This window comes from Danio rerio, chromosome 10 (genome assembly GCF_052040795.2).
Source record: "Danio rerio strain M-AB ecotype USA chromosome 10, GRCz13ab, whole genome shotgun sequence".
Taxonomy (NCBI): Eukaryota; Metazoa; Chordata; class Actinopteri; order Cypriniformes; family Danionidae; genus Danio; species Danio rerio.
Window position 1 is genome coordinate 26,497,655 of NC_141030.1, and position 27,177 is coordinate 26,524,831.

At 35.7% G+C, this 27,177-nt stretch overlaps 3 protein-coding genes and 1 long non-coding RNA gene across 6 annotated transcripts in view; 1 reads left to right on the forward strand and 3 right to left on the reverse strand.

Moving 5' to 3' along the window:
• Positions 1 to 9,825, reverse strand: LOC101883815 (P2R1A-PPP2R2A-interacting phosphatase regulator 1). The gene is made up of 9 exons (XM_087270566.1): positions 8,923 to 9,825; positions 6,942 to 7,026; positions 6,810 to 6,866; positions 6,221 to 6,267; positions 6,086 to 6,143; positions 5,931 to 5,998; positions 5,750 to 5,805; positions 3,630 to 3,714; positions 1 to 3,553 (listed from the first exon to the last, which is right to left on the reverse strand). The coding sequence occupies exons 1-9, from the start codon at positions 9,003 to 9,005 to the stop codon at positions 3,442 to 3,444; spliced, it is 651 nt and encodes a 216-aa protein (XP_087126692.1). The 5' UTR covers positions 9,006 to 9,825; the 3' UTR covers positions 1 to 3,441.
• Positions 9,032 to 27,177, forward strand: part of LOC103911744 (uncharacterized) — a 19,704-nt gene continuing 1,558 nt past the window's right edge. Inside the window, exons 1-2 of the long non-coding RNA XR_015501121.1 lie at positions 9,032 to 10,734; positions 14,904 to 14,965. This is a non-coding gene — a long non-coding RNA (uncharacterized LOC103911744). The remainder of the gene's footprint in view (positions 10,735 to 14,903; positions 14,966 to 27,177) is intronic.
• LOC100538037 (P2Y purinoceptor 3) lies at positions 10,668 to 15,752 on the reverse strand. Of its 2 annotated transcripts, none has more exons than XM_087270563.1 (2): positions 15,449 to 15,752; positions 10,668 to 14,023 (listed from the first exon to the last, which is right to left on the reverse strand). In XM_087270563.1, exon 2 carries the CDS (start codon positions 13,911 to 13,913, stop codon positions 12,651 to 12,653), a length of 1,263 nt encoding a protein of 420 aa, XP_087126689.1. In that variant the 5' UTR covers positions 13,914 to 14,023; positions 15,449 to 15,752; the 3' UTR covers positions 10,668 to 12,650. The 2 variants fall into 2 exon arrangements, with proteins under 2 accessions (XP_087126689.1, XP_087126688.1); XM_087270562.1 differs by having other exon boundaries at positions 10,668 to 14,037.
• Positions 18,666 to 27,177, reverse strand: part of im:7136398 — a 12,051-nt gene continuing 3,539 nt past the window's right edge. For both annotated transcript variants that reach the window (XM_087270565.1, XM_087270564.1), the window contains exons 3-7: positions 24,162 to 24,292; positions 23,985 to 24,072; positions 23,787 to 23,900; positions 19,433 to 19,550; positions 18,666 to 19,304 (exon numbers count right to left, since the gene is read on the reverse strand). In XM_087270565.1, the coding sequence (XP_087126691.1) occupies positions 19,204 to 19,304; positions 19,433 to 19,550; positions 23,787 to 23,900; positions 23,985 to 24,072; positions 24,162 to 24,292 (552 nt within the window). In that variant the 3' untranslated portion in view covers positions 18,666 to 19,203. The remainder of the gene's footprint in view (positions 19,305 to 19,432; positions 19,551 to 23,786; positions 23,901 to 23,984; positions 24,073 to 24,161; positions 24,293 to 27,177) is intronic.

A 27,177-nucleotide genomic window follows, 5' to 3' on the forward strand; every position in this document is an offset into this window, starting at 1 on the left:
TCAGTAAAATGAGTTTTTATTATGATCTTCTTCATAATAAGAATATATGGTATAATATACATTTCATTTTATGCTAAATGATATTCCTTCTCTGATAATTGGACATTCATCTCGGGGTAATAAATGTACTTTTGCTACCAATGCGTCAAAAAATAATCCATCTTTCACTTGAATTTTTCTGGCTTTCAGAATATATTTACAACTTAAACAGAGTCTGTCGGCTTTGGCATTTACAATGATTTACCGTGCGCTCACAATCCATTTATTACCAGTGCTCAGAAGACATCTCTGACGCACAGATCTTACAGGAAGTGTATGGCAAATCTAAACAAAGAAATATGGTACATAATGTAGGAAAACATGAATAAAAATAGCTGATTATACAACTGATTGAGAACAAACTGCTCTCAAGTCTTCTGTTCGGGTTTTTGATAAACACACACAACTGATTATCCCCGTGAACGTGACGAACACCAATTCCAGCAACTAAATTGCATATTGCACATCACTTTTAAAGAGCCATGAACATTGGTTTTTAATCTTTGAAATCTCAAGGAACATTGGAAACAGTGCAAGTAACTTTGGAATTCAAACTTCAAGACTCAAAACCTGTAAGGCATCGTCTTTGCTGAATGAAAAACTACAAGGAAAAGGCAATGGCGTCATTTCGAAGAACAAGCCGCACTCCTCTTGATATATGAATATGGAAACAGAGAAAGGGCTTTAAATGTCCCATACACAGCTTTAGAGGCAGACGAGCTGCTGCGGTTGATGATATAAAGACTTCTGGACTTGAGAATCTTTACAGTGATATCTGTAAAGATACTGCAAACAGAGCATTCATAAATAACACAACAGATGCAGCGCTCAACGAAATTTGCATAATGCTGTAAAGTATTGTGGAGATTTAATTTTACGAAGGTCTTCCAGTTCAATGAACTGCAGCATGTCATTTTATTTACATTTATTTTCCTTTCGTTTTTTGAACAATTACAATAATTTATCAGGCCTAATAAAATCCATACAGCTTAAACCTCAGAATTAAAGCCTGAAGTGGTGCATCTGATGCTTGTACATAAAAATAACCCATCTTATATTGCAGGCTTTAAAACGTCTCAACTTTAAAAAAGATGTCAATTTCCCAACTGAAAGGATTTAAACATACGAAGATTTGTTAAAAATAAAGTAAATATGATCCCATTCATGTAACAGCAACATTGATATCTAACACTGTGCAAATAGTACAAGAGGAAGAGGATGAAATCCGCTGAAACTGTGATTGTACAAGTCCTTGTTTTCTGTCCATAATTGATGACTTAAAGGGATAGTTCACCCAAAAATCAAAGTTCTGCCGTTATTTACTCATCCTCCATTTAATGCAAACCTGTTAATAGTTTCTTTCATCTGTTGAACACAAAGGAAGATATATTGAGGTCTGTTGGGAAAAAACTGACTTCCAATGACTTCCACAGTTTATTTTGATGTCAAAGGCTGCTTTTTCCCAACATTCTTTAGAATATCTTGTATTATGTTCAGCTGAAGAAAGAAATTCATAAGAATTTAGTAGAGAACAACTTGAGTGTGAGTAAATGTTGAGGAAACGTTCATTTTAGAGTGAATAATCACTTTAAAGGCTTAGTTCCCATCAGTATGTTGTTCAAACCCTTTTTGTTTATCTTCCCTTCAAAGAGTAAGATATATATACTAAAACATTTCTCTCTATTTTAAGTCTGAGGCTTCAAAATGATCATAAAGAAATCAAAAAAATAAATCCTTATCAATACAAAAATGTAAATCCAGTCTTCTGAAGAGACACAATTGCTCATTTTATAATTTATTTTTCAACCTGTTTTGAAGCATCAGTTTCAATTACTTTTAATGGAGGGATGGAAATCTCAGATTTCATAAAGAAAAACAACAACTTTTTTTGTTATGAAGGAGGGACACTTTCTTACAGGTTTGATACAACAGGAGAGTGAGTAAATTATGGCCATTTTCACAATGAGGTGAAGTAACCCTTTAAAGTAATAATTCTCCCAAAGAAAAAGGAAATTAGCGGTTTATTTGCTCATGCTCAGCCCGTCTATGATGCAAGGGACTTTTTAAGTAGAAAATGAAAGATTTTAGTCAGTGACTCTAAACACTTTAAGGGTCAAAGAAACACCGACAGGTAAAACAATTAATACCACCGGCTCCTGAAGATGCTTTCGGGTCTTGTGAAGCGAAACATTGGGATACAAACTGCCTCTGTAAACAAGGCTTCAATGTATCTTCAGGAGCTTCAGTGGTCATTTGACTCTCAAAGTGCTGATAGCCATTGGCTTCAATTTCGCGTTTATAAGGACTGCAGTTGCAGTTAAAAATCTTAAATGATCTATTGAAGAAAAAACAGTCACCTACATCATGGACATGTCTTGAGCACGTAACTCAATAGCGAACGATCATCACTTAGGAATTGAGGACAAAACATTTAACTGATTTGACACTGTTATGGTTCTAGATAACACATCTAAGCCACAGACAGGATACATTCTCAGTCTCTAGGTCAGTTTTGGAAGTGGACTTTTCACTAAAAGTGCTTTCAGTTTACTCCAACACTGGATTCAAGACGTGATTTTTTTTTGTCGTCTAGTTTATACAGTACTTATTTTAATTAAGCAATTAAAATGGGGATGAGTGTTGACTGAATGTGCTGGTATCATTTCCGGCGGTTTGAAGAATTTCATTCAAACTTAAAAAGTTCAGTCTGAGCTCAAATCTGTGTGGAAAAATAAACTTATTTACAGATATCAGACCCCTCAGGGGGTAAACGCAAGAGAAAAACAATGAATTAATACCTAAAATAATCGATTATTCACATATTTATACAAATTTACACAAAACATTGACTTCTGCGGTCAACTCATTTAATACTTTCTATCCTTAGTCCTTTTTGTTTTCAATTCTGCACGACCGTTGGACCCTGTTAATGGAAGCTGAAGATGTACCAAAATACAAAAAAGTGTTCTGCCACAACTTGAGGAAAGCAAAGAAGAGCAAAACTGGTCTTTACACTGAGGAAAAAGGGTCTTTGAGTCAAGATTGGCCAGGTTGCAGCAGTAACCCGAACGCTTTCGTTGCAATGTGTTATTGCAGATACTCTTTCAGATATACAGCACACTACTCTGTAGGCACCGAAGAACCAGAACTATAAATTACATGATAGTTTTCATCGTCCGTGTAGTCAGATACGTCAAGATTCAATCATCTTAACATTGCGTTTTGACTTCCAAAGAAATCAAAGTCAGTTACGAGGACTTTCCTTCAGAAGTGATTGAGCTGAGAGACTCGCATTAAAGCACCAAATGAACAACAACAACAATGACAAAAAAGCAGGAAAACAGGGATAAGTTTGGTCTTCATTTTACAACACCTGAACTGTAGTGTGATGAACACTTGGGCTCAGATGCTGGGATGGTGCGAGGTGAACGGGGGCGGAGGGGAGAGGGACAGGGCCTGGGTGTTTGAGCCGGCAGGAGGCGTCCCAGAGGAAGAGTCCACTGACTGGGAAACACTGGACGTGTGAAGAGATTCATTAATGAGGCATGAGATTCAGTTGAGTGTATTATTTAAGCATCATCAAGACTCACCTGACTGTGTAACTGGTTATGTGAGCAGGGTCTGTGACTCCAGCGACAAAGAGCTTTTTGGGTGGACCGTCCGATTCCACTCCACCTGAGGGAAAATATATATTTATTATAAAAGGCAGAATTTAAATGAATCATATTTTACAAATGAACCAGTTCTTGTTATTGAATCAGTCCAGATGAGGTGTTTAGTCATGTCTCGCTTGAAAAGAACCAAGAATTGTTACTTTATACTCATCAAAAACAGCAAAAACAGAGGATTTCCACAGCACATAAAATGTAGACTTATAATTTCTAAATTTTTAATGTTTTCAAGTAAATTGGAATAAAACAAATACAGTGATCCCTCGCTATAATGTGGTTTACTTTTCACAACCTCGCAGTTTCGCTGATTGTTTTAAATGCAATTTGACATGCTTTTTTCCTACAGCGTATTGTGTTCTGCATCCTGATTGGCTGTGGACCATTGTCAATCAATTTTCCTCCATGCCGTGTCTCCTGTACAGTACAGAATGCGTTCAGCTGGTAAAATTTACATAAATCTTTGATCTCTAGCAGTGTGACTCTGAAGTGCTGGACTCTATGTTTGCCAGTTTTCCACAGTGTTGATGAAATATTCTGCACCGTCAAAGGCACCTGCGGTAGCACCCAAAAGGCAGAGGAAGATGCTAACCATCACACAAAAAGTTAGACTTTTGGACATGCTAAAGGAAGGTAGAAGTAACTTTGCTGTAGGGTGCCATAACGGAATCAATAAATGAGGATCAAATGGTTTTAATCTTTGGTTTTATTCTATAAAACTAGGCTTATTGTTCTACAAAGGGTTGAACTTTGAGAGTGTTTAAACAAGAGAGAAAAGTGTGAACATGTTGATGACTGTCTAAGAAAAGTGTATAAAGTATGTAGTGAGGGGTTTTACAGCCTTAAAACATCTATAATAATTGTAAAAATAAAGCTGATTAGTTTGCGGATTTCGCCTTTTGCGGGTTATTTTTAGAATGTAACTTTCACGATTAACAAGGGACCACTTTATATACAAATACATTTTATTTTTTAAAATTTTTAAATAGTGCTGGACATAAATTACTTAAGATTAATCACATCCAAAATAAAAGTTTGTTTTGAGTGCTGTGTATATTTATAATGTATATATACACACATGAATGCATTTATTTATTTATATTTAGATATAAAATACAAATTATATGTACATTTAAATATCTATGTAACAGAATTCTATTGTATAGTTGTGTTTCTATGTTTTAGTGTGTATCACATATATGTAATAAACATATATAACACATACACATACACAAATTTAACGTCAAAACAAACTTTTATTTTGGATGTGATTAATCATGATCAATCTTTCCCCACCAATAAATTGACCAGGCTTTATGATTTTAACTGATTGGACATAAAAAGTATGTAATGTAAAAACATCCATATTCATTTTATTCATTCATTTTCTTTTCAGCTTAGTCCCTTTATTAATTTGGGGTCGCCACAGCAGAATGAACCACCAACTTATCCAGCATATGTTTTATGCAGCGGATGCCCTTCCAGCTGCAACCCAGTACTGGGAAACATCCATACACGCATATTCACACTCATACACCACAGACAATTTAGCTTACCCAGTTCACCTGTACTATATGTTTTTGGACTTTGGGGGAAACCGGAGCACCCGGAGGAAACCCACGTGAACAGGGAGAACAGGCAAACACCACACAGAAATGCCAACTGACCCAGCTGGGACTGGAACCAGCGACCTTCTTGGTGTGAGGCCACAGTGCTAACCACTGAGCCACCGTGTTGCCCAAAAGTCTATATTCTTCTATTAGAATTGAGATTTTCAATATATTAGAAAGATATTACAAAATAATAAACTACCACTAAAATCTGGAGTAATAGCTGCTGGAAATAAAGCTTTGCCATCACAGGAAGCAATTATTATTTTAATAATTATTAAACACAATAAGAACAGTCACTTTAAATTCTGTTAATTTTTTTTATCAAAACAATCAACGAATGCATGCTGAGCATAAGGGACTTAAATTTTGTTAATCAAAAATGACTAACACGTTTACATGAAACCGGTTATACAGGAAAAATAACCTCACCTTTCCTTTTCAAAGGTGCAGCTGATGGCCATCTCACTCCAGAGCTCACAGATCCTCTGTTCAAGAAAAACAACTCTTGTTCAGAAAAGATACATATTACACTTTCAATTGACTAAACATGATGCCAGTATTGGCAATTGAAGGATACTTTCCACTGATGTAGTTTAATCCATAAACTTACCCTCGAAATCTTCGAGTCGGGCTGGGTGAGGAATTAGGGGTGACGCCGCTGTCTTGGGAATGAAATCCCTGTAATGGGACAAACAGAGAGAGAGAATTAACACAATGACAATGGATTAAAGTGATGAGGTAAAACGAGAAGAGTGAAATACTGACTGGAGACAGATGATCATGCCAGTGACTCGCAGGAGGGAGAGGAACAGCAGATGAGGCACTTTGAAGAAGGGAAAACACTGTTAATAAACGATTGAAAATATGTATCTTGATAACAAAACTTGTACGTGTGCATACCTTAATCTCTGCAAACTCCCTCTTAAAGTCAGCTCCATATTCTCAATCTGGAAGAAAAGCATTGCTTGCCTGACTTTATATTTTGCCTTTTTTTTTAATATTTAGATTCAAATGTTTATGATTCAATGTGTCAAATTAATTTGTAGACAATATCATCACTAATATTGACTGAAAGAAGTTTTATTCATTTTTATTTTCAACAAGTGCTCCAGGTAGAAGTTTGTTTCTACCCACAAAACATAAATAAAAAAAAAAAAAGTATTATTATACTACAGTTCTGACTTTTTACAACTTTTTTTTATTCAGAATTTAAATCTTGCAATTTCCACTTTTTCTCATAATTACAAAATAAACTTGGAAATTGTGAGAAATAAAGTCAGAACTGTGAAAGCTTGTACATGTGATCAATATTTGCAAATAAAAAAGGAGTTTATGTACATTCAGGGTTTTGCTCTAAATTTTGGCTTTTTTCTCACCAGAATTGTGAAATATAAACTCTTGAGAGAGAGGAAAAATGTGACAGTTTAATTGTTATTTATTTTAATTCTGTTATCTCTCTATTTAGAATTATCGCTCCTTTATTTCTCACCTGTCTCTTGTGTTCGGGTCTCTCACATGACAGAGAGAATGGGGACAGAGGGAGGGTCTGCAACACAAAGATAATATGTAATTGAGGTCTAAATGTCTGAAACTGACTATGAAAGACTGTTTGAACACTCACCCGGGATGGACAGCTGGGGTTTACGGACACGCTGCTCCGGCGATACCGAGCTGAACTAGTGGAGCTGAATACTGTCGTTCCATCACTGTTTTGAAAAAAAAAAAAAAAACAAGAGAGAGAGAGAGAAAGAATCAAATTATTTATTATCTACAATATTTTGTCGTGTATTTTACCATAGAAGTTTGTTTTTGCCATGGATTAAAGAAAACAAATTGAATGATGTAAAGCCCATGAGCTCACAACTCTGACTATGAATATATTTCCTCAGAGTTGTGAATTTATTTCTCATAATGCTGACTTTCTTTCATAAACCTTTAAGAGAGACAGTTTAAATTGTATTGTCATTTCACCTTCTTTGGCTCATAAATCTTTAGGTTAGCATCTTGCATTTCTGACTTTTTTGGTCAATTCGTAATAATACATTTTTCAAAGCGCTGTAATACTTCGAAAATTACAATCGCAAATATATAAATCCATGCCTAATATCCAAAGGCTGAAAGTAATGAATTTTTTTTATAAATTGTTAAAATTTTGGTATTTGTGATGCAGCAAGCCCAGAGACTGATGTGCACACTATGATTGTCTCACACTGATACGACAAAAAATGGTCATAAACGAATATGTTCTGGCTTGGACCCAGAAACAGTATTCCATACATCACGATTTAACAATCGAGTTTACTCATAGCTAGGGTCAGACGGAATCTGTTGTAAAAAGTTTTTTGTTTTTTCTGCGGAGAATTTTGGTAAAAATTTGCGGATTTCTGTGGAATTATTTTGGGAGTATCAAAACTAAAACCTTAATATGTAAAATAAAAAATAATATACTTTTCACTTTTATTTAATGTTTAAAATGCAAATCCAACTAGATTCACTTTATTTGGTTACACAAAGCAAGTCTCTCAAATAATATATCTACTAAAAGAAAAATATTACTGTACAAACTGCACAGTACATAAATCAGATGAACATTTTCACATTTGTCAAATTATTTAAAAACTGAATAAATATAGATTTACACAAATTTACTCAAGTAAATAAACAGAATTAATGATGGGCAAAAAATCTGCGGAATTCTGCGCGCGTGGATTAGGTGTGGGCCTTTACTTCTCACTATTCTAAACTCACTTTGAATTAGACATAGGACAATAACCGGTTTCAAGGTTTACAGCGGTTTGGAAAAGTCAAGGTTTTAGAGCCGCTAAAACTTTCTGTTCTACCATTCCTATGGTATATGTAAGCTTTTTATCATGTGTTATTATTTTTTGTGTTTTTGTTTTTATGCGTTGTCCTTTATTTACTTTAGTTATTTAGTCTGACATGTTTACTAATTTAAAATATTTGAAATGTTTCCTAAAATATATTGTTTCATGGGAAAATTTTTTTATTTTTTATTTTACCCAGACATTTAAAAATAAAATAGGGTTATCATACCATCAGAAACTTATACCGGGCCATGCCTACTTTTAATTACACAATCGCAATTCGGCGAAAATGAGGTCCCACTTATTATTACTCTGTAAAACCCAACAGTCAACTTTATCAAATGAGTGTAGTTAACTCAAAATTTACTAAAAGTAAAGTTCATTAAATCTCATTAAATACCTCATTACTTTAACTTAAATGGAGTAAGTTCACAGTACTCATATACATTCATAGTACTTGTATAGATTAGTTTTTAACCCAAATGTTTTTTAGCAATCGGTTTCCTGAAACGGTTTGAGTTGCCTTAACACCAGGTTTTACAGTACACAGTTGGTTTGAGTTAATTTACTGGGTTTTACTGTGCTCAAATTGCTTCATTTACTAAAATTGATTAAGTTTACAGTACTCATTAAGATTCATTTTTGAACTTAAATGTTTTTTTGTTATTGGTTTCCTCAAATAGTTTGAGTTACTTTAACTTTTTGGGTTTTACAGTGTACAATTATTTCACACAATATTAAATATTCGGCTTCAAAGCATGAGTGCAGTTCTCTCACCTGACGTTCGTGATCATAGGGGCGCTGTTCGACCTTCGGAGGGCTCCTGCGCCTGCGCACTGGTCCACCTCCATCCTCTCCATATCTCGTCCTCTGACACCGAGACTGCGCGTCACTCTCGGCCGGGCTCCACGCGCCCTGACGCGGCCTGAGCTCCAAATATCACCTGGCAAAAGCCCGACCAGCAGGCCTCACGCCAAAATACCCGATCCAATTTAACCGAGAGGACTGCTTTCTCGCGTCTATCGCATTTTGCTAAATCTTTAGGTAATATCCTGTCGGCTTGATACAGTTGTTTAAATGAACAGCTGTGAGATTCAGCGCTTCAGCCGCTTTATGGGTTCGCGCACAAACTTAGTATAAACTCCTCAGGTTGATTTCGTCAAGTAAACACCGTTATATATGTGCATTAGAGAGTTTTTTCGTATTCAGAACACAAATGGTGAATGTTCAGCACTGTTTCCAATGAACAGCCACTTACTCGACAAGGTCCTTTGGCTTTTTAACGTTAATCCAATCCAACTTATCCAAACGGAGCAAATAAAACACCAAAAATCCCAAACAGCGAATTAACAACGGCCAAAGTGGTCAGAGAATACACTGTCAGGGCTTTTCGGTCAAATGTCGCGGTAAAGGTGAAGCTTTCTGCCACGGCTTATTTTTTTCAAGTTTACCTGCTAGTTTGTAAAGCAGTCGGAAAAATGGCATAACACAATCCCGATCAAGTAGGTGATCGCCGGCTTCGTCGGTAAATGCATCCTCATCTGATAGTGTCTCCTGGTACAGTCTCAAACACGGGATACATTAAAAGTTTTCCGGTCATTTCTTAATTTAGAAAATAAAACATATTTCCCGCAACCAAACAGAGAATGTGCATCTACTTGTCCAACAGCGCCTCGCTCTGGCAGACCGGAGAAGTACACATAGAGATAAAGCACTGTTCTCAAGAGAAGTGAATATGTGGCTGTTTACTGCATGCTCTTCTGCCAGCTATTGTGGTTTTATGGGAAGATAGCTAGAGTTTCATTCTCGGGTTAATTTAAGTGAAAGGAAAATAAATACAAATAGTGAAAGAAAAAAATCTAATATTTAAAATTAATTTTATTAGGATTGCAAAACAGTCATACTAAGCCAAAAACACCAGAATTCCTGTTTAGAAAATGTGTATAAGCTATACTAAGCTTATTAATATTAATAAGTTATATATACGCTTATATTTAGAAATGGAAAGATAATACAATTAAATTCTTGCAAAATATTGCAAAAAAGAAAGCCTACAAAATTTAAACAAAATTTAAAAAACATTTTTTGCTTCTCTTAATTTTTCCTCTAATTTAATATTTTCCTATAACATATACATTTGGGTGTACTAGTTTTTGCACATTTATCGTTAGTTATTTTGTTAGATAAGCTCCAGGTTTGGCTTTAGAACTGACCAATCTAATTTATATGCACAAATATAATATTAAAAATATGAATTTAAAAGATTATAATATGGTTTCATCCATTAGCCTTAGTTAGTTAGTTCATAATTCACACCAAAAAGCTGTTAATTTACTTATTCTCAGCCCAAGAAGATGTAGGTGACCTTTTTTTTTTCTTCGGAAAAACATTAAAGAATATATTTAGCTTAAACTGTGGTCTTTGGTCATCTACAACATGCAAGGCATGAACTACAGGCACATCGAGAGTTGAAAAAACATTCAAGCAAAATAACTTTAATACCTGAAGTAAAATGACGGGTCTGCACAAGAAAACAAGCTTTATTTGCAACAGTGTTCTACTGAAGAAAAAGTCCTGGATGACATGAGGGTGAGTAACAAAACAAGAAAATTCATTTATTTTTGTGAACTTATATATTTATATATTATTAATTTGGGTTAAAGTATAAATGTTTTGTTGTGTATTGGTTATTCGTGTTTGTCATAATACACAATTTAATGTTAACAATGGTTTTAACGAATCATCATCCTAATGCATTAACAAATAAAGTTTTATTTTATAATTTTTATATTTAGTGAATTCCGTCAAAGGGAATTAGATAATAATTATATCATATAACATAGTCCGAACATACAGGAGCACACTCCCAAAGCATTGTTTACAAATCTGAAAGTGTGTGATACTATCAAAACTGTATTTAAGGTAAACATAATTAACAAAGCAAAGTTATTTCTTGTTAATCTCATCATAACGTTCATACAACAAATATATATGCATATACGTCACATATTTAATCTAATCACAACAATACTCTATAACTGCATGTGTATGCATTCCTATCACTGTATCACAAAGTGAACCAATTTGAAACAAAATAAATTAAAGTTATGACATTTATTCGGTCAACGTGAACATCATCCATAAACACAACTATCAGGGTTTTCTTATGAGTTGATGAATGCTTTGGAATGATCAATGGGCTCTATGCACAGCTAGTTTTAAAGTCAACAATAAACCTCCGGTGAAAGCTTATTGTGACTATTTTTAATTTCACAAGGTTGTTTTTACAGCATCAATGTTGTAGTGTAATTAAAATACATTCAGTTAAATAGACTTAAGCATTAATTTAGTTATTCAAGCATAAAACAAGATGAAAGACAGTTGTAACCACTAGCGCCGGCAGTAGCAACAGGCCATGAAATAAACGGTCATATATTAAAGACATGGCGGGTGGAATAGAATTTAATGTAGTGCTTCTTTTTTTTTTTTAGATTTTTAGATTAGATTCAACTTTATTGTCATTACACATGTACAAGTACAATGCAACGAAATGCAGTAGATTCTTGTCCGATCTAAGACCCACTTCATATTGTACATCTAACAGGCATTGAAGATCGCTGATTTTTAAAGAAATCAGATCTTAAACGTGACAATTTTATAATGGAAAGACAGTCCATGTGTGGATACCCCATTTAAGCATAAAAGCATAAACACAATGAGCATAAGCACACAGTGTCCATTTGAGATCTATACATTAAAAACAAAAAGGATCCTTGTTCAATTTTAAATTCGTGGCTCAGTGACAGTTTTGAATTTCTTGAATCGTTTTATTTGACACAGGATGGAAAATAACTTTTTTAAAATTAGTAACTGTTTTTATTGTATATTATTTTGGCCTTTTAACTGTACCTGACTTCTGGTTGAAGGGGCGTGATTAAGTATGTTAGCCATGCCCATTGTCTCAAAATCACCTGATAGTTTAACTGAAAACAAACAGGAAGTGCATTTTCAGATTTTAATTAAAGATTAGAAGGGTAAACTTTTTTCTTAATGACATGCAAAGAAGAATTATTCAGCACAAAACTAGCAATGTGAGCCAACAAAATCATATGGTTAGTTTTGATTTCATGACTTCTTAAGAAGTGCTATTTTTTACTTTAAAAATATTCACAAGAAACAAACAAACACAGATTTTTTTAAAGAGGTGGTGGATAAAACTGCTCATCACATACTACATTCTCAGAAATAAAGGTACAGGAGTTGTCACTACGGCGTACCTTTTTAAAAGGTACATACTTGTACCCAAATAGTCCACAGTGGTACCTAAAAGGTGCATACCACTATTGACCCTTGAGGTACAAATATGTACCTTTTGAAAAGTTACTGGCCCAGTGACAGCTCCTGTACCTTTATTTCTGAGAGTGTAGAATAAAACATATGCGAAATCGCTCAGTAGTATCAGCGAATAATAAATAACATGGACCATTTAAAGTATAGTCTGCATTCTATGTTATTCCCGAAGATTTGGAGTCACTGTCCTGACATTCATCTGCTTTATGTGAATTGCCTTGCTCTTGATCCTCAACCTCTTTCTGTTTTCCGAGAATCTTTAAAGGCCACAACAGGTGGGTGTTGTGACTGCCGCTGGCCCGTCTGCAGCAGGCTAAGCTATTGTCTCCTGTTAAGAAATAAAGGAGTGCATTCAGCCACGAGTTGCAGGAAGCCAGCGGTCGAGTGATCTTGTAAAAAATGGAAACCATTCGCATGGTTTGGCACTTGACAGCCTTCGTTTCCTTGAGGACCAGAAAGAGAGTGCGTGTGATATGGAAGGGCAGAAAGCAAAGCGCGAAGAGCAAAGTGATGGTGATGATGGTTTTGATCGACTTGCGTCGCATGTTGAAGTACGGTGCATGTTGGGAACCAGAAATAGACACGGACGTCCTATTCTTTGTTCCATCCACCGCTCCACACATTCCTCCTTCCTCCTGAACCTGTGGCTGGGAATGAATCGTCTCGAAGATGGTCCTCACCACTTGTGAGTAACACCATGCAATGACGGTAAATGGGAAAAAGAAACCCAAAATGTGTAGGATAATTCCATAAGGCACGTATTCAGAAAACTCACTGTCTATTGCATCATCCCAGCAATTCTTATATGTCTCAACTTTTCCACCATCGCCGCTTCCTTCCGACCAAGAATCGACTCCTTCATTCATTCCACCTCCTGTTTTCCTCAAAACCTCCCCCGTTTTGGCAAACCGGACGATGGGGCAGGTAAGTATGAACACAATGACCCAAACGGTGGCGCAGATGGCCCTAACCGCCCGCTTGCTTTCCAGGGCGATCGTTCTGATTGGATGGCAGATGCCCATGTACCGATGGACGGATATGCAGGTAAGGAAGAAGATGCTGCAGTACAGGTTGAAGTAAAACAAGAAACGCACGAGCCTGCACATGAAGTCCCCGAAAACCCAATGGTCACGCATTAAGTAGCTGGCCACGAGGAACGGAAGCGAGAAGCTGTACATTAAATCCGTAGAGGCCAGATTGACCATGTAGATGAGCGAAGTGTTCCACTGTCGGCTACTCTTGCATCGGTAGGAGCGGAGAAGGACGGTGGAGTTCAGGACGAGGCTGAGCAAGAAGGTTAACGAGTAGCACAACGGTAAGATGACATACTTGTAGGACTCGTCGATGCTGCAGCTGTGTGCAGAACTGTGGTTTTGAACATTCACTGATGCGTTGAAGATCAAAGCCGTGGTCTTCATGGTAATTTATCCTTGACCTTGTGTCCACAGAGCCACATCACTTCTTTGTAACACCTCTTCAATTCAATCTAGAATCTTGAAGTGCTCCATTCCTCACCCTTCAGGATATTCTGTAAGGACATGACTCCAAGATGGAGAAAACAGATCAGAGTTACCATAAATCTGAGCATTCAGTGTTTTCGCTGTTCACTCGAGTTTATTTCACAAGCAAACTGAAGGTTGACCAGTGACTCAACTTTATTTGTAAATAGTGCCGAATCAGCCTCTTCTGCTCTATTAACCCATCAATCAGTAACAAAGAATTCCACAAACCCTTCATTCATCTTTCCATCCCCCATTTTGCAGTCCAATGTTTTGGATGAGTTGCACTTTATAATGGCAATGTACTGACAATAAATACTACAAGACTATGGGTTTAGTGTGTAGCATATACAAGTTATTCTGGAAGAGTTTTACATTAGCTGTTAGTAAGTTTGAGGTTTGGTTTAAGAAATAAATGTAGGGTTTAAGATCTTGGCGCATAAATGGTTGTGCTTTAGTTTGGTGTAAGATTTAGGGTTTTGGTATGAATGTATAGAATGTATGAGTAATGGTAGGGTTGGAATATAAAGTAAGAGGTTAGTTGTTATGTTTTGGAATAGAGGTAAGTGTGTAATTACAAACCTTCCTTTTAGGAATAGCATGAGGCAAGTAAGGGGACACAAATTAGTTTGAGACTTGGTTAAGTTTAAGATTAAGGGTAGGGTTAGGGTTTAGAGTACAGCATGTTTAAAAGTACTAATGTTCAAGCGCAGTGTTAGGGTTTGAGAAGTTTGGCTTTTTAGATAAGACTGTTACGGTAATAGGTAAAGTTAGCTATAAAAGTTTACTTTATATGTAATCACAGCACATTGTCTTGTATGTACATAATAAGTATTGTATTAAATGCTCAAGTGCAAACCAGTTAAGGCTGTTTAATATAAAATGTGACCCCTTTTTTTCTTCATACAGACTAAGAGGTGTCAACATGAGTCACTTCCTGACCTAGCTGACCCCGCTTGCAATGAAAACTGGTAAGCGTGTTTGTTAAGATGCTTAATTTATGTCTAGACATGACTGTTACATCCATCTATATGCAGAGGACCTACATAATGTAAATGTAATGACAAGGTCTCCTGTTTTAGTTCACGACATACTTGAGATTATTTCTTAATGAGTATTACTGTGTACCAGAGGCAGCTTTGGTATTACAATATCATGTGTCCTGGCAGGTATGTTCCAGTAAATAATTAATACCCGTTCATTCAGACAAGAAATGCTGAGCGGAAACCCAATCCAGCGTACAGTTCAGCACAAAACTGCGCATAGTGATAATAAACACCATCATCCCACTATTAAATGTTAAACTAGATAAAGGGAGAATGATTTAAAAATGCATTAAAGAGAATGAAAGGAATAGGCCATCTTTGTTCATTTAAAGCAATTTCTTTCCTTTAGTAGTAAAGCTAAATTTGCTCTGTAGACTTCTGAAAATAGATCTATATGAAATATCTTACCTGCTTAAAGGTCAAGAAAAACGCAAACTCCAAAGGGAAGTCAAAATGCATTCATTTCTTCTCGGATTTGATAAAAGGTCAGGAGAAAAACTTCAGCTTTTCCTGCACTGCAACTACGGTCTCTGTTTACAAATTACTTTCCCAATTTACTATGCAGAGCTGCAGATTTTACTAATCACTTCTCAATCAGTAATTCTGTGTGCTTCTTTCCTCTCTCTCTCTCTCTCTCTCTCTCTCTCTCTCTCTTTCTTTCTCTCTCTCTCTCTCTCTCCCCCTCTCTTTCTCTCTTGTCTCTGCTCTCTCTGTCTTTCTCTCTCACCATCCACTCAGCCAAGTCACGGTTGAGTACTTGAGTACTTTAAGCTCAGTTTCTGCAAAAATATGTAAATTTGTTACATTAAACATATCCAGGCTAAACAAATCAGTTCAAATAATGTTATCAATGCATAACAAGTATCGTTTTTAATCTTTTGGTCTTTTTTTTAAAATCAGCATTATATCCATTTACATGATTAACATCATTAACATGTTTAAAGTCACAAATAATACAACAATAACCATTTGCGGGGAAAAAGACATTCTGCAAAGTTTATATGTGTGCATTAATTCAAATATGCTATTCAAATAAATTTCCTTCAAAAGAAAATAATCACAAAATCACCACAGCCATATGAACCTGCACCTTAAGACCGGTTACTTACTGAAGCTAAGCAAGGCTGAGCCTGGTTAGTACCGTGTCTTGTCCTGTGGCTGTCGTCGCATCATCCAAGTGGATGCTGCACACTGGTGGTGGTGTGTGGAGAGACCCCCCTCATGATTGTGAAGTGCTTTGGGTGTATGGTCATACATGATAAATGCACCATAAAAATACACATTACATTAGCTAAGTTTCCATCCACCTGTATTTATGAGGATTTTGGATATGCGCATAAAACACGGTTGATGGAAACGCCAAGATGCGCACACATTTTGAAAATGTGCATAAAAAACATGTAGGTAGGTTGAGTAGGATAAACTATTTATTCGATAAGAAAAGATATGCACAAACTGCGATGGAAACACTTTTACAGTACAAATTCCAGTATGCGCATTAAAAAAAGTCATGTGATTTTGTTATAAGAGGTTATGTGATGATAAAAATTTGTGCAAATGGATAAACCAGCAGGCTGAGCACACTGTAAAACATCTGTGGCCTCATGTATCAACGCTGCGTACGCCAGGTTTCACGCTCAGAATCGCTCACGTTTGGATTTACTAACGATGAAATGAACGTGTGAATGTGCGCAGCTCCACGCCAGCTTCATGCATGGCGTACGCACATTTTTTGTGCATGTCTGTTTCATTTCCATTGGCGACTCCTAGAGGCAATTGTGTAAAAATTGCACTCTACAACATGTCTTTGAGCCGTTCAATGGCAGCTGTATGAGACGGGTTCATCCGCATGTCCAGCTGGTTTATAAGGTTTCCATACCATACAGTTGACAAGCCAAATATTAAAGCGCAATTTGCAGCGGTCACCGTTTTTCCCAATGTAATCGGAGCAATCTTCTGCACACACATTGCTATAAAGACACTATCTGAAGAGGAATTTGCATATGTGAATCAGAAACATTTTTATTCAATAAATGTGCAAATAAAATATGATGCACACACTAATTAATGATTCCTACTTGTCTTCCTCATGATGAAGAGTATAGGCAAAATCTGATATGTAGCGGGGGAAAAAGGAATCTGACTTCATCAGACTCTGGATTCGAATCGAGTTCATGCTCGAACGTGTCAAAACATGTTACCATGCGTTTTACGAGCTGTTAAAGATGCTGCAACAGTTACACCTATAAATTACACTATTTCTGTTTTAATCCACTCAGTGCGATGTTCAGACCCAACTGTGTTAACCGCATCAGCTAAACTCTCCCACTCTATTTTTTTCTTTAGTTATTAATTCCGGAGAACAAACTTGCAAATAACACTGTTTTTCTCCGGTCTACCTCCGAAAGCAGCACCTCCAATTCACATTCTGTTCAAAGTTTCTCTTTATGCTTGCTTTTGCCATTGCTTTTTCATTGGGTTTTGCCAAAGTAGAGTCATTAGCATATTCATACGGGGGAGGAGGCAGGGAGGGGTTTTGCGCTCGTGCATGTTGCGCTCAGTTTCACGTTCATTCGGATGTACAAAGAATATGCGTGGAATTTGGTGTACGCAGTGTTTTATACATATGAATTTTTTTTCTGCGTACGTATATGAGGCCCCTGAAATGTTGTTTTGGTCATTCTAAAACACCTTAACCATCTATTAGTGTTATCATATTATTAATACCCTCCAGAATTGTTGCCTTCAAACGCCACCACGCGTTCACTGCGTGTCAGGATTGCCTTCTGAAGGCTGATTTATACTTCTGCGTCTAACGCCAGCGTATGCTACGGCACTGACGCATAGCCCTTCGCTGCTGCCGTCGGCGTCGCTGATGTGCACCTCTCAAAAAAATGTAACTACATGTCGCAATGACGCATAGCGCAAGCTCTGTGATTGGTCGGCTTGGTATCTCTGACGAGTCTGGGCAGGACCGTGAGCCGTGTGAATGGTGCGAGCCTGATGGAGCGATTGTTTACAAGAAAAGCAGAACAGCAGCGAAGAAACTCGACACAGAGGAACATTTACACCTCACTGCCAACTAGCGTTTCGGAAGTGTTAATGCAGACCAACAGAGACAGCGCGCAGAAGTATAAATGCACAGCTATGCGCGTTGCATGCACCATGGGTTACGCCGGTCACTTGACGCAGAAGTATAAACCAGGCTTGAGGCGAAAGTCAATAAATAAAGAAAAGATTCACGCAATCTCTCCTACCACAGCAAATTGCGTTTTTACTGTTGATATTTGGCGCCAGATAATCAAGAAGTGATGATTTTGTTCGATTTGCGTCGTTAAATGGAAACACTGTTTTATTTGTATGTCTTTTATGCGATAATCCAGTTTTGCACATGAAGTTCATTCACATTTTTGGATGAAAAAAGCTATTGCATTACAAAAACACTATAAATATATCTATAAAATTACTATATAACTATAAAATGGCCATTTTTATGTCTGTTAAAGGAATGTGTTCTCTACCACATTACTGAGAAGTACTTATAATCTATTTGTGGTTTGTTAACATCTTTTTAAACCAAATTTCATGTTATTATGAAGGAGAAAAAAAGTCTGACAATGGTGTATAAAATATAAAATAAATGATTTTATTAAATTATAGTGAATATTAGGAATTCAGATATATTTCATTCTCATGTATAAGTTTGATACACAGGAAAGTTGTAAGGCACATTTATATGAGACAGCATCATTCACAATGTTTATATTGTCATAACGATTACATATATACTGTATTTCAGGATTGGAATGCTTTAGAGAAACTGATGGTTAATACATCCCAGTTATTGATCACATATGGCTTTGACAGCAGCTTATTATTTATATATTCTCTAATTGATGGAAGCTAAATTAAACCAAGTGCTGAGACATGAATCAGAGCTATTAGGTTTCGTTATTAAGGCATTTGTTTTTTTCACAATAAAACTTGTGACTTTTATCAATGTGACTCACATTTTATCAAAGTTTCTGAAGGCTACGTTTCTTCAAGAACAAACAGGATATTCTAGCCTTTGTTAGTCCACAGGATGAGTAACAGTAAATTACCGTTTTCAGAAAGTGCCAATGTTGAACTGCTGTCACGCAGCGTCGCAAACAAACAATCATTCACAATGACGTCATATCCTGTACATCCAGGAGCAAAGCATCTTGCTTGGTCCGAAGGTGGTCCCGTATTACCAGATGCTTCACCAGTTCTGAGCTCAATTCTGAAAGCATGAATCAAAATAATGCATCGGGTGAAAACAAAATGACAACAGATTTGTGCGAGCCGAGGCATTATTGATTGAACGTCTTGTTCAATGACTGCAGACTGTTTCATTATGGAAAATGATACCTTGAATGTCCTCATTGAGTGAAGCTCTGAGTGCATTCAGCTGCAGTAAAGAGCAAGTCTGCAGATCACTCAGGCTCAGGATCTTTCTCCGAATGTTCATGGTACTGTGCGGGGCTTGCTGAAAGAAAATACCAGAGAAATGACTACCAGCAGTCATGCAAAAAGCAAATCACGCTGAAATTTGGCACACAATAACAATAAGATTTCAAAAGTAAAAAATACTGTTGATCAGTTTCTATAGAGAAATTGACTTAAAACAATTCTGTATTAACACTCACTGGCTATATTTAGGATCACCTGTTCAATTGTGTGTTAGCAAATATCTGTTTGGCCAATCATGTGGCTGGAATTTAGTGTGTTTAAAGGCACAATATGTATTATTGTTTCATTAAAATGTAAAAAAAAAACTGTTATATATTTTGCTGAAATATATACTTGCAATATCCCAAATGATTTACCCGCTTCGAATGTTATCACTCGATTGAATGGGCACTTTCAGTGGTTATCAGATTGATATGGGCCAGCAGGGGCTTTCTGTGCTTACTAGTAGGCTCGGCTGGCTTTTATCATCCATCCACATGGTTAATCAGCTATACTAATAGAGAAGACTCCTGTTTTTACATTACTGTGATAGTTGGGTTTAGGGTTGGGGTAGATGTTAATAAAACACAATTAATGGGAAAATTGATATTTATAATATTAATAATTCCCTTGCTTAATCAGCTATACTAATAGAGAAGACTCCAGTTCCAGATCTGTTTTTAAAGTACTGTGACGGTTGGGTTTAGGGTTGGGGTAGACGTTATTAAAATAGACTTAATAGGAAATTTAATAAATAATATAAATAATTCTCGTTAACTTCTGGCCGCAACCGTATGTTATCTATAGTTGATTAAGCAAACAAGAAACAGAAATGTGCGCACATCTAGCAATCTTAAAGGCAGGTGCTCAATCAAAAACAAAACACAATAGCAAAAGAACAAAATAAAATCGGCACACTGCCACTTTAGCTCTCAAAACATTTTTTGGTTGATAAAGACCTGATGAAGACCATGTAGGTTTGAAACGTTGTGACATTAAAAAAAATTTGAGAGCTGAAGTAGCAGTGTGCCGATCTATAGCTGATTAACCATGTGTATAACAGTAACCATGATAACAGCCTTCTGAGCCTACCAGTAATTGGCCCATATTCATCAGCTGATGACCACTGATAGCACCCATTTAATCAAGTGATAACAATCGAATAGGCTGAATGATTTGAGGAATGTTAAAATATCGAGAAATAAGTCATTTTAGCTAGAAACATCGACTGTATTTTGTGTCAGCATGCTAATGACTTCACACACCCTTGATATGTAATTTGGTTTTATAGAAAAAAGAAAAAGCTGCCATTCATAAGGGTTTGTCGCCATCTTGCGACTGAACAATAAGTAGGCTAATGTAGGCTGCATTTAACTGTTTTTGTGTCTGAAAGTTTTACAGTTGGGTTAATTAGTTTGTGTCTGATTTGTTTGTTTGTTTATTTACTTCACAACAAGGGACAGTGTATATCAATCAAAGTTTCCCAAGAATGCAAATGTACCCAAACTAGCCAAAAAACTAGTTTTCATTGGTGGTCCCATAGCCAGATGTTAAAGAACATACCATAAAAATACTGGTTCAAACTAAAAACAATACTCGAATGAACGACAAGAAAACAACTACAAAAACTGTTGTTTAGTTTAGCATGAACAGGATTATGTATATGTAGGCAGTTATTTATTTTGTAAAATAAAGCCCTTCAGCCTTATACAACAGCTGCTGATTCTATTTTTTGAGAACATCTACCTAGATATACATTATCTCTAACAGTTTATTTAAAAAAAACACATCTCTTGTTTGTCATTATGTATAGTGAATTGAACATGTTCGACAGCACCCTTTCATTTACTCCACATGGTAATAATGTCACCCGGTCCACCTATTTCTACCTTCGAAATATAAATCGCTTACGTCCTTCCCTCAAACTGCATTCAGCTGCCATTCTTGTTCATAGTTTAGTCACATCACGTTTAGATTACTGTAATTCCCTTTTGTTTGGCCTCCCTAAAAAAACTCTTCATAAATTACAACTGGTACAAAACAGTGCAGCCCGTATCATCACAAAAAACTCTCTCTATCTGTCACATCACACCCATTCTACAAGAGCTTCACTGGCTTCCCATCCTTTTCAGAATTAATTATAAAATACTTCTTCTCACTTTTAAAGCCATCCACTATCTTGCTCCTCCATACCTTGCAAATCTTGTTCATATCGCCACACCTTCTCGAACACTCAGGTCTTTTTCTTTCATTCACCTCACTGTTCCCTCAGTTTGCCTTGTCACCATGGGTAGCAGATCTTTCAGCCACTCTGCTCCTCAGCTTTGGAATTCACTCCCTCCTGATCTCCATAATTAAGATTCTCTTTTTCAATGTTTAGGACAGCTTATTCACTTTAACCTGACTGTATTTTCAAAGTATTTTTCTGTATTGTTTTCTATTGACTTTCATTGTGTTTTTATATGAAGTGATTGTTCTAGTTGTCCTGTACGGTGACCTTGAAAGTCATGAAAGGCGCCTTTAAATAAAATGCATTATTATTATTATTATTTATTATTATTAATTGGTCCACATGATTCATGTTTTGCACTTCAGAACTGGCTGTTCTGAGTATTTCAGAAACTGCAGATCTACTAGGACTTTCACAAGCAATCATTATTGTGTTTTAAATAAGACTGATATTAAAAAATATCACTGAGTTGCAGTTCTATCTCTGAAAACCCTGTGATGGCTACTTCCAGCTGAACAACGTGTCATCATATCGCAAAGCTCAAATCATCTCCAACTGGTTTCTTGAACATGGCTGTGTGTTCACTAAACATAGATGACTTGAGTCAGCAGATCTCACTCCAATATATGGCATGTACTGAAACAGGAGGTTCGCATTATGGATGTGCAGTTGACAAATCTGCGACAATTGTATAATGTTATAGTTTTATTATAGACCAAAATATGTTTATAAATATGAATCCTCCTTGAACCTTGTTAAATCTATGCCATAAGGAATAAAGGCAGAAGCACATACTTAATAAAGTGGCCGTATGAGTGAGTGAGTGTGTGTGTGTGCGTGTGTGTGTGTGGGTGTGTGTGATTTGAAATATAATTTGAAATATCAAGAGGACATAATTTTATATAATAACATTGTTATGACATAGTTATTACAAGGACAAGGGGATATGATGAAATTGCACCATATCCCCATTTTCTAAAGGCTTAAGAAGCATGTAGATATTTTATGCACACAATTTCCTGTAAGGGTTGGGTTTAGGGATAAGGTTGGGTTATAGGATAATAGAAAATACAGTTTTATTAGTATAAAAACAATGAAAACCTATGGAATGTCCCCACAAGTCACAAAAACAGTCATGTGTGTCAGTGTGTACTTGTTCCTTTATCCTGGTGGGGACTTATGTACAAAATGCACTGCAAAAAATGCTTTTCTTTCTTGGATTTTTTGTCTTGTTTCTAGTCTAAATATCTAAAAGTTCTTAAATCAAGAAGCATTTTCTAGACAAGCAAAACATATTGTCTTGTTTTTATTCACTTCATTTTGGCATATTATTTCTTAAAACAAGACAATATGTTTTGCTTGTCTAGAAAATGCTTCTTAATTTAAGAATTTATAGATATTTGGACTAGAAACAATACAAAAAATCTAAGTAAGAAAAGCATTTTTTGCAGTGTGATGTTTCAACTACACAAACCGTACATTCTCTCCCCCTACCCCAACCCTTTTACATCTTCAAAATACTTAATTCTGTGTGATTTATAAGCATGTTTGCCCATTGGGACCTCAATTTTGGTCCCCATGAGTCCGTGTGCATTGAGGTTTAAGTCCCCACCTGGATATAAAAACAAGTACACAGTGAGTGTGTGTGAGAGAGAGGGAGAGTGTGTGGGAAAAGATTGTGATGTGAATCATCCCAGAGCTTGTTGGTCTGATTCAACTCCAAACATCTTTGTGGAGAAAATGATGGTAGAAAAATGCTTCCGGAAGCAAGGCTGTTTTCTGTCATCATTTGCTCACCTTATGTGATCCTGTGTAACTTTATTCTGAGGAACACAATAGTAAATACCCTGAATGATACTCTTAAGGAGCTCCTGAATCCATTCAGATACTTGAAAGCTTCCATCCCCATTACAAGCTCCACATTTTTGTAAAAGCATGTAAAAACCACCCGGCACATTCTTTAAAACATCATCTTTAGTGTTTCTCGGGAGAAAAACAGTCATATGATGCTGTTGGATGAACAGTGTCTTTAAAACCTCTCACCTCTTTCTCTTTCTGTTCGGCCAAAAGCTCGTCTCTGAGAGCCCTGAGTGCTATTTTCACTTCCTGTTTTAGCCCTGCAGAATAACTCCCACGTACCTCTGCTTCACATGAGCTCTGAGGACAACAGCAAAAAAAAAAAACATCATCAATCATAACAACTTAAATGTATTTTTGAAAAACTGGTAAACTCCTATGCACCTCTTTGCTTGATGCGCCTTCGTCTTCATCCTCCTCACTTTCGCTGTTGTTGATGAAACAGAGCTGAAGATTTTTAGGGCTGTTAAACCTGCCAGATGGAAGCGCAGAGCACATATCTGAAAATAAAGCATGTTGAAAGACGCGCCTAAACTTTGTAAATGTGACCATGTGGAATACCGTGAGGTTATGACAGGGACGCGGCAAGGACTGTAGTCGTTCTCATCTGCCCATGGCTCCCGGTGGACTGAATGGTGTTTTGATTCGGTCCAGCATCCAAGTATTCGGTCTCGCTCTGATAGACCCAGACTCTGAAAAACAATAAAGACTTTACAGTTTAAAATGTTTTGGATTTTTTTCCTTAAATAATGTGTCTTATGCATTTTTACCCTGATTTACATGATAAAAAATGCCAAAAAAATATTAGTATTAATAATTTTTAAGTATGTTAAAGGGCACCTACAGTATCAAGCAAAATAAACTTTTGTCAAAAAATCAAACACAAGTCATTTTCTAAAAATTTCCTGATGTTGGTAGAGGTAAAAAAAAAAGATGTCTTTAATATCAAATCTAATTAAAAATAAATAAATTAAAAGAAAAAAAAACAAAGTATTTCGTATTAATCTTATTAATACTACCCCACATTATAATTCGTAATTTACATACTTCTTTATTTCCCCTTTTGTTCTATTCATTCTCCTTTTCTGTTTCTATCAAATTTATTTGTTAATTTTTTACTATTATTATTTATTTATTTATTAACACCCAAGTTTCAAATAGTTTTAAAGGTAAAGGTTGTGTTAAAGACAGAGGTGTGTGCAATGTGGGGCCTGGTTTCACCAGTTTTTCCCCTGACCCGTCCAACAACAGATTAAACGATAACAATTATTTGATTAAAATAAATTTAAAAAAACTCCTACTTGCATATACTTACATATACTACACTCACAGGGTAAGTGTGGCGTGGGCATGGCGGCCTGGGCATTGCACTGGACTGATCAATGCCACACGTCATACTTTTTTAATGCATCACAAAGCAACTGACAAACACTGTACACTTCAATGCTGATCTTATATATTCCACCCCCTCAAATTATTGTTAAAGCTGTTGTTGTATTATTATTATTATTATTGTTATTGGTATTATTATTATAATTATTATTAGTGGCGTTAGTATATTATAGGTATCACGTTTATCCTTCCTTCTCTTGATCTTTCATTGTTTTTATTATTATTATTATTATTATTATTATTGTTGTTGTTATTATTAATAATAATTCATCATAGTATTACCTAAATTCTTCTTTTCATTCTATATTCATATTATTCTTTACTTAGATTTTTTACTATCCATATATTATCATTATAATAGTAATGTTTTTTCTTCTCTTAATATTCTCATTGTTTTGTCTGCTGCAATTTGTTCTCACTTCCTTTAATTTATTTTAATTTTCTTCTTCTACTCTTTCTTTGCCTTCCTTTTCAAAATTTTCTTCTCCTCTTCTTCTATTTTCTTCTCTTTCCTTTTTCTACAAATTATTATTATTATTATTATTATTATATGTCCTCTTCCTGAATTCCCAACCCCTCTCACCTCCTCACTATTATTATTAATATTAGTACTTCTCTTTTGTTATCATTATTATTATTACTGTCCTGTCTTGTCCTGTTATCTCCTCATTTTCATTATTACAAGTATTTCTACCATTGTCATTATTCAGGTTGCTGTAGTAGTTGTAGTAGTAGTCATAGTAGTACTAGCGGTTTTATTTGGGGTTTTTGAAGTAGTATCTGTAGTAGTCGTTGTCGGTGAAGTAGTATCAGAAGTAGTAGACGTTGTTGATGTAGATGTTGTAGTAGCAGTCATTGCTGTAGTAGTATCAGTTGTAGTAGTCGTTGTAATAGTATCAGTACTAGTAGACATTGTAGTAGTAGTGGTTGTGGCTGTAGTAGCCGTAGTAATAGTTGTAACATTAGAAACTCTTTGTAGTAGTAGTAGTAGTAGTAGTTAGTGTAGTACTTGTCATTTATTTTTATTATTATTATTTTATCACTATTATATATCATTATATCACTAGCATTGTTGTCATACCTTATCACTGACTGGTTTCTTTCTATCTGATTTTTTCCCTTTTCATTTTTTCTGCCCACCGAATTGATTGACAGGTGCTATGTTTCTATAATAACATGTATACACAGGTCAACAGAACATTTTTTGCTAAGAAACTGGGATTAAAATATCTGTTCAAATTCTTTGTGACTTTTATACGTTTTTAAGAGTAAAACGTTTTTAAAACAGAGCGTGTTGGTAATAAACACACTAAAATCGCTATCTAATTCTTAACTACTGTAATCGCCACTGCCTTATGGTGTCAGTGAATGCTAATATGTGCATGTAGTGCAAAAGGCATTTTTGAGTGTGACTCATCATTTCAGAAAGGCTTGAATAAACTCCACCACAAAAACATCAAATAAACTTACTTAGTATTTTTGATTAATGAGCTAGATTTCAGCTTCATCCATGTCTGCCTGCGTCACTGACTGCTGTTTATCTGACGTAATGCATGAGAAGCAGACACGCATGTGGGAACGGTGGGTGGAGAGAAGTAGCTTATTTAGATTTAAAGGCACAGGCTACAAAAACAGCTACATAGCCCTCAGACACCAAAATGGGCAGATTCTGGAGACTATAATAAATAATCTGATGGATATTTCAAGCTAAAACTTTACGGACACATTCTGGAGACACTAAAGGCTTATCTTACATCTTGTAAAAGAGGTAAAATAGGTGCCCTTTAAGTTTTAATAACTGATAATATAATAACATTTTGTACAGTCTCACAGTCTTTTAATATATTTTAATAATAAGGTCAGAATAAATATGTTTACGTTTTACATCTGTTATACTGAAAAATAATTTTGGCTTAAAGTAGTTGTCATTTAATTAGAATATGTCAATAACTCAATTTTGACAAAAATGTCAGATAGAACCTTATAATTCCAAGGTGACGACTTATTTTATATAACTATGTAATTACTTTTTTATATAACTCTATATAATTTTTATATTATTTTAAAATCAATTTATTAATTTATACATTCTATTTGTTTAGCCAAAAAAAGAATTGATTACATTTTAATATACATAGATCTAATATATACCATATTTTTTCCATTTCTCAGTGACTATAGGTAA